Source organism: Haematobia irritans, chromosome 1 (assembly GCF_050003625.1).
Source record: "Haematobia irritans isolate KBUSLIRL chromosome 1, ASM5000362v1, whole genome shotgun sequence".
NCBI lineage: Eukaryota > Metazoa > Arthropoda > Insecta > Diptera > Muscidae > Haematobia > Haematobia irritans.
The window spans coordinates 169,958,342-169,966,072 of record NC_134397.1 but is presented as its reverse complement, the minus strand read 5'-3'; the positions used below and the strand labels follow the sequence as shown (position 1 = coordinate 169,966,072).

General features: G+C 36.1%; 1 protein-coding gene across 1 annotated transcript; it reads left to right on the top strand.

Moving 5' to 3' along the window:
• The first annotated feature begins 343 nt into the window (after window positions 1–343).
• Window positions 344–833, top strand: LOC142242901 (uncharacterized). Its single transcript, XM_075314390.1, has one exon. It carries the CDS (start codon window positions 421–423, stop codon window positions 742–744), a length of 324 nt encoding a protein of 107 aa, XP_075170505.1. The 5' UTR covers window positions 344–420; the 3' UTR covers window positions 745–833.
• The last annotated feature ends 6,898 nt before the right edge of the window (window positions 834–7,731 follow it).

Genomic DNA, 7,731 nt, shown 5'->3' with positions numbered 1-7,731 from the left:
CATTGACATTAGAGAAGCTTTGTTTCTATGGTGGCGGCTTATACGTAATGACTTAAGTCCCTTATGAAAGAAGCTATTCATTCATTTTGTTTACGATTTGTGCTTTATTTTCGGATGATATATCTAGATCGACGACGCCCGGGTTGTTTGCGTGCATGGCTGGATGGACGTTGGTTTTTTACGCGTTTTTTTTTGTTCAGCTACTCACATAACACTGCGAATCTCTAGGCAAAAACATATTAAAATCAAAATAGAATTTCTCACTTTTCCCAACAGTAAAGCTGGGCTAGTATATAAGACAGTCGTCTCACCTGCTATCTCAATAAACGCAAACATTACGGGTTCGAGTTAAGAACGCACTTTCAAAGAACAAACGTTTCAGTGTTGTTGGAATAAATTTGATTTTTTTCGTTTAACAAAATGCGCTGTTTTGTGTTACTAACTTTCTTGGCCTGTGTCTTGGCCTTAGCCTGGTCAGCTGCTATCGAACAAATCGATGATAATGAAAATGTGGCTGCCAAAGATTTATTGGCTGTAGATGCTGGAGTTGAGAGTGGAGATGAAAATTCCAGACAAGCACGTCAATTCATCACATTCGGATTGGGTAGCCCATTCGGTGGATACTATGGTCGTCCCTATGGTGGTTACTATGGTCGTCCCTATGGTGGTTATTATGGTCGCCCCTATGGTGGTTATTATGGTCGCCCCTACGGTGGATACTATGGTCGTCCATATTATGGATAAGAAAGATTTCTAAAATAAGTTTGTTAAATTTTAAGATCTATTTATGTTGTTAATTTATTTTCATAAAAAATGTCAAAAATCGAAAAAAAATGTGAAATTATTTGAAAATTAAGAGTTTCAAAAAGGAGTATGTGAATTTTAATCGAAACGTGTCCTGCATATATACGCACACTGTATGGAATCCCTAAGAAAAGCAATTCAATTATTAAGGATGCCGAAAACCAGGATAAGGCGAAAATTGATGGTTTTATACTATACAACACAAATCATAATATGTTTTGTCTCAAGGCTGAAAAGGTTTCAAAGAAATAGAATTGATCCCCCAAAATTGGATGATGGGTGAAATTTGTACTAAATTGAGAAAATATTATCCCAATCGTACTGAATTTTCGAATTTTCTAAAATTAACCTGTTTTAAAATTTCATAAAATTCTTTTCTGGTGAAATCGTCGATATTGTAAAATTTTTATAAAAATTTACTTTTTAAATTTGGGAAATGTTAAACATGGTGTAACCTTCCCACTTTCTAACAATTTGGGTATTTCAACCCTTCGATTTGTTGCTGAGTCTTGGGGAAAAATTGTGCAAAAATTCTGCTAATGCAGTTCGAAACTTCCAATGTGCACTAGCCGTTAGATGATATTAGAGAAATTTTTAAATGATTTACATACTTTTCGCAATATTTTGATGATAATGTTGGAAAAATTAGATTTTGGAGCTTTCGCAAATTTACCATTTGTATAAAAGCTCAATTTGAAATATATTTAAACTCCAACAAGTATATACGGCCGTAAGTTCGGCCAGGCCGAAGCTTATGTACCCTCCATCATGGATTGCGTAGAAACTTCTTCTAAACACTGCCATCCACAATCGAATTACTTAAGTTGCGGTAACGCTTGCCGATGGCAAGGTATCTTAAAACCTCCTAACACCAACTTCTAAATTGTATGTAATTCCATACGTGGTATATATTAAATCAAAAAAGATCGATCCAATACGTATATAACTCAGTTTGACAAAGTAGACATAAAATTTTGACAAAATTTTCTACAGAAATAAAATTTTAACAAAGTTTTCTATAGAAATAAAATTTTCACAAAATTTTCTATAGAAATAAGAATTTTGACAAAATATTCTATACAAAGAAAATTTTGACAAAAATTTCTACAGAAATAAAATTTTAACAAAATTTTCTATAGAAATAAAATCTTGGTAGATTATTTGTGGCTCGAGTGGCAACCATGATTATGAACCGAATAAAATTTTAACAAAATTTTCTATAGAAATAAACTTTTAACAAAATTTTCTATAGAAATAAAATCTTGGTAAATTATTTGTGGCTCGAGTGGCAACCATGATTATGAACCGATATGGACCAATTTTTGTGTGATTGGACCAATTTTGATATGGTTGTTAGCGACCATATACTAACACCACGTTCCTAATTTGAACCAGATCGGATGAATTTTGCTCCTCCAAGAGGCTCCGGAGGTCAAATCTGGAGAACGTTTTATATGGGGGCTATATATAATTATGGACCGATATGGACCAATTCTGGCACGGTTGTTAAAGATCATATACTAACACCATGTTCATAATTACAACCGGCTTGGATGACATTTGCTTCTCTTGGAGACTTCGCAAGCCAAATGTGGGGATCGGTTTATATCGGGGCTATATATAATTATGGACCGATGTGGACCAATTTTTGCATGATTGTTAGAGACCATATACCAATACCATGTACCAAATTTCAGCCGGATTGGATGAAATTTGCTTCTCGTTTAGGCTCCGCAAGCCAAATCTGGGGATCGGTTTATATGGGGGTTATATATAATTATGGACCGATGTGGACCAATTTTTGCATGATTGTTAGAGACCATATACCAACACCATGTACCAAATTTCAGCCGGATCGGATGAAATATGCTTCTCTTAGGGGCTCCACAAGCCAAATCTGGGGATCGGTTTATATGGGGGCTATATATAATTAAGGACCGATATGGACCAATTTTTGCATGGTTGTTAGAGACCATATACCAACACCATGTACCAAATTTCAGCCGGATTGGATGAAATATGCTTCTCTTTTAGGCTCCGCAAGCCAAATCTGGGGATCGGTTTATGTGGGGGCTATATATAATTATGGACCGATGTGGACCAATTTTTGCATGGTTGTTAGAGACCATATACCAACACCATGTACCAAATTTCAGCCGGATCGGATGAAATTTGCTTCTGTTTTAGGCTCTGCAAGCCAAATCTGGGGATCGGTTTATATGGGGGCTATATATAATTATGGACCGATGTGGACCAATTTTTGCATGGTTTTTAGAGACTATATACCAACGCTATGTACCAAATTTCAGCCGGATCGGATGAAATATGCTTCTGTTATAGGCTCCACAAGCCAAATCTGAGGGTCCCTTTATATGGGGGCTATACGTAAAAGTGGACCGATATGGCCCATTTTCAATACCATCCGACCTACATTGATAACAACTACTTGTGCCAAGTTTTAAGCCGATAGCTTGTTTCGTTCGGAAGTTAGCGTGATTTCAACAGACGGACGGACGGACGGACATGCTTAGATCGACTCAGAATTTCACCACTACCCAGAATATATATACTTTATGGGGTCTTAGAGCAATATTTCGATGTGTTACAAACGGAATGACAAAGTTAATATACCCCCATCCTATGATGGAGGGTATAACAAAAAGAAGAAAATCTTAAGTTACGTGGAATTTGTAGCGATGTTTATACCCAAGAGTTGGAAATATCTTGGAACAAGCGGGAAAATATAATATTTTATTTATTGCTCAAAATTTAACATTGTTCAATTTAAAAAATTAAGTTTTTCATTACAAAACAAGTAAGGAAAGTCTAAAGTCGGGCGGGGCCGACTATATTATACCCTGCACCACTTTGTAGATCTGAATTTTCGATACCATATCACATCCGTCAAATGTGTTGGGGGCTATATATAAAGGTTTAAATCTGAAGCAATTTTAAGGAAACTTCGCAAAAGTTTATTTATGATTTATCGCTCGATATATATGTATTAGAAGTTTAGGAAAATTAGAGTCAATTTTACAACTTTTCGACTAAGCAGTGGCGATTTTACAAGGAAAATGTTGGTATTTTGACCATTTTTGTCGAAATCAGAAAATATATGGGAGCTATATCTAAATCTTAACCGATTTCAACCAAATTTGGCACGCATAGCAACAATGCTAATTCTACTCCCTGTGCAAAATTTCAACTAACTCGGAGCAAAAAATTGGCCTCTGTGGTCATATGAGTGTAAATCGGGCGAAAGCTATATATGGGAGATATATCTAAATCTGTACCGATTTCAACCAAATTTGGCACTCATAACTACAATGTTAATTCTACTACCTGTGCAAAATTTCAACCAAATTGGGGTAAAACTCCGGCTTCTGGGACCGTATTAGTCCATATCGGGCGAAAGATATATATGGGAGCTATATCTAAATCTGAAATGATTTCAATAAAATTTGGCACACTTGACTATAGTACTAATTGTTCTTCTTGTGCAAAATTTTAAGCAAATTAGGGTAAAACTCTGGCTTCTGGGGCCATATAAGTCCATATCGGGCGAAATATATATGTGGGAGCTATATCTAAATCTGAACCGATTTCTTCCAAAATCAATAGGGATCTATTCTGAGCCAAAACACATACTAAAACTGCGATCTAGACTTTGATTACAAAAATGTGTTCACGGACAGACGGACATGGCTATATCGACTCAGGAGCCCACCCTGAGCATTTTTGCCAAAGACACCATGTGTCTATCTCGTCTCCTTCTGGGTGTTACAAACATATGCACTAACTTATAATACCCTGTTCCACAGTGTGGCACAAGGTATAAAAATACAAACATGTGTGGACCTATGTTAGCACCGTCAATGGTATGGCGCAAGCCAATCTCCCATCTTCTATAGTATATTGTCTTTGGTTTGTAACCCATCGAAATATCGATTTCCGACATAATATTCCTGATCAGAGAGAAATTCTAAGACATTTTAACAAGGTCTGTTTGTCTGTCTGTTGAAATTAGGCTACAGCCTTCAATAACGACGCAATCATGGTGAAATTTGGCACAGATTGCACTGAAAAAAATATTGTCGTGAGATCAAAGATTTCATGTCTTTAAAATACGAATGCAAATTTTGCTTAGCATAGAAGACGCATTTCTCTAGTATAAAGTTTTTTTCCTTGACCAAAGGTCGATAAACTTTTCAATGAAGTCGTATTGTCCTTATAATTAAGTGATTTGATTTAAAACTGGATATCATAACAGGAAAGCAAAAATGTTTGGGCTAAGGTCAACTTGACTTTAATAATTTAGAAAAAATCTTTAAATTTAATGAAATTGTCTTTAAATTTGTTGTCTTTTTGCATCTTGACTACAAAGCAAAAAATCGTTCAAATATAGGACATGTTTTTCAACACTTTATTTTAAAGACGTTTTTTACTTGAAACACAGCATAATTTATACTAGAAGTCGAGTCTTAATATGGAAAATAAAGTCGTCGTTAACTTGTTTTTAAAGGACTTTGATAGCATATGAAGAAAAAAAGCTGAAAAAGCGAAAAATTAAAATTTGCTTCCTAGAAGCAAGTACACAAAACCCGATTTTAAAAGAGAATTGTGTCTTAAAAGTATCCTTACTTGTATTCTCCGCTTCTTTGGCTCGGAATCAATACTAAATTTAAAAGTAAAGACAAAATCTTTGGAACCGGGTATGCTTTTTTTTCAGTGTGTTCTTTGTCTGCCTGAAATTGTAAATTTGGATGTATTTTAGGTCTACATATATGTGTGCTGAATATGGTTTGTATCTGTCCACGGTTTGGTATAGCCTTCTTATAAACCGATCACCCGATTTATCTTCTTGGGCCCAGACACCCCAATATTTATCCGATTTGCTTAAAATTAAAAATCTTTTTAGGTCCATAAATACTAGTTGTGACGTATATGGAGTATATCGGTTCATGTTTGCTTGGGGAATCCACATAAAATTTTCAAGATGTTTTGCAGTAAGACGAAGAATTTTCGAAAAACTATTATATTTGCATCATGGTGATGTATATTCCGAACTTAGGGCTGTATTTAACATATATCTTTGTATAAGTAAAATGGGATTACAGGAAAGTCATATCTATTTTGCAGAGTTGCATTTCCAGTGGATACTCTTGCTATCCACTCAGGAAAAATTTCTACTTGAAGTCGAGTCTGAATTTGGAAATTTAAAGCTCTTTGATAGCTCATGAAAAAAAAAACTGAAAAAACGAATAAATTCCAATTCGGAATCAATACCAAAATCATTAGTGTACAAAATCTTTGGAACCGCACATGGTTTTTTTTCAGTGTATGTAAGAAAAATTGGGGCATTAGAGGATTACTGGAATGGATTTACTTTTACGAAAATTGGACAACAATAGCTTTGTTTAGGTAATTTTCCAATAAAAGTTATTCAGTACACCCTCAAAAAAATCGCTTCTCTAACATGGGGGTATATTAACTTTGTCATTCCGTTTGTAACACATCGAAATATTGATCTAAGACCCCATAAAGTATATATATTCTGGGTCGTGGTGAAATTCTGAGTCGATCTGAGCATGTCCGTCCGTCCGTCTGTTGAAATCACGCTAACTTCCGAACGAAACAAGCTATCGACTTGAAAGTTGGCACAAGTAGTTGTTATTGATGTAGGTCGGATGGTATTGTAAATGGGCCATATCGGTCCAAATTTACGTATAGCCCCCATATAAACGGACCCCCAAATTTGGCTTGCGAGGCCTCTAAGAGAAGCAAATTTCATCCGATCCGGCTTTGGTACATGGTGTTAGTATATGGTCTCTAACAACCATGCAAAAATTGGTCCACATCGGTCCATAATTATATATAGCCCCCATATAAACCGATCCCCCGATTTGGCTTGCAGAGCCTCTAAGAGAAGCAAATTTCATCCGATCCGTCTGACATTTGGTACATAGTGTTAGTATATGGTCTCTAACAACCATGCAAAAATTGGTCCACATCGGTCAATAATTATATATAGCCCCCATATAAAGCGATCACCAGATTTGACCTCCGGAGCCTCTTGGAAGACCAAAATTCATCTGATTCAGTTCAAATTTGGTAATTGGTTTTAATATATTGCCTCAAACACCCATGCAAAAATTGATCGAAATCGGTCCATAATTATATAGGCCCCATATAAACCGATCCCTAGATTTGACCTCCGGAGCACCTTGGAAGAGCAAAATTCATCCGATTCGGTTGAAATTTGGTACGTGATGTTAGTATATTGTATCCAACAACCATGCAGGAATTGGTCCATATCAGTCCATAATAATATATATAGCCCCCATATAAACCGATCCCGAGATTTGGTTTTTGAGCCTCTTGGAAGATCAAATTTCATCCGAGTCAGTTGAAATTTGGTACATTGTGCTAGTATATGGCCATGCCTGACTAGGTCCATATCGGTCTATAGTTATATATAGCCCTCAGATAAATCGATCCCCAATAACACAAAAATTGGTCCATATCAAGTTCATAATTGTATATAGCCCCCACATAAACGACTCCCATTTTTATACCCTCCCTCATAGGATGGGGGTATATTAACTTTGTCATTCCGTTTGTAACACATCGAAATATTGCTCTAAGACCCCATAAAGTATATATATATTCTCGGTCGTGGTGAAATTCTGAGTCGATCTAAGCATGTCCGTCCGTCCGTCTGTTGAAATCACGCTAACTTCCGAACGAAACAAGCTATCGGCTTGAAACTTTTCACAAGTAGTTGTTATCGATGTAGGTCGGATGGTATTGAAAATGGGCCATATCGGTCCACTTTTACGTATAGCCCCCATATAAAGGGACCCTCAGATTTGGCTTGTGGAGCCTATAACAGAAGCATATTTCATCCGATCCGGCTGAAATTTGGTA

Bases quoted from the DNA above. Each gene is read 5' to 3' on its own strand.
- LOC142242901 (XM_075314390.1), top strand. From the start codon at position 421: ATGCGCTGTTTTGTGTTACTAACTTTCTTGGCCTGTGTCTTGGCCTTA.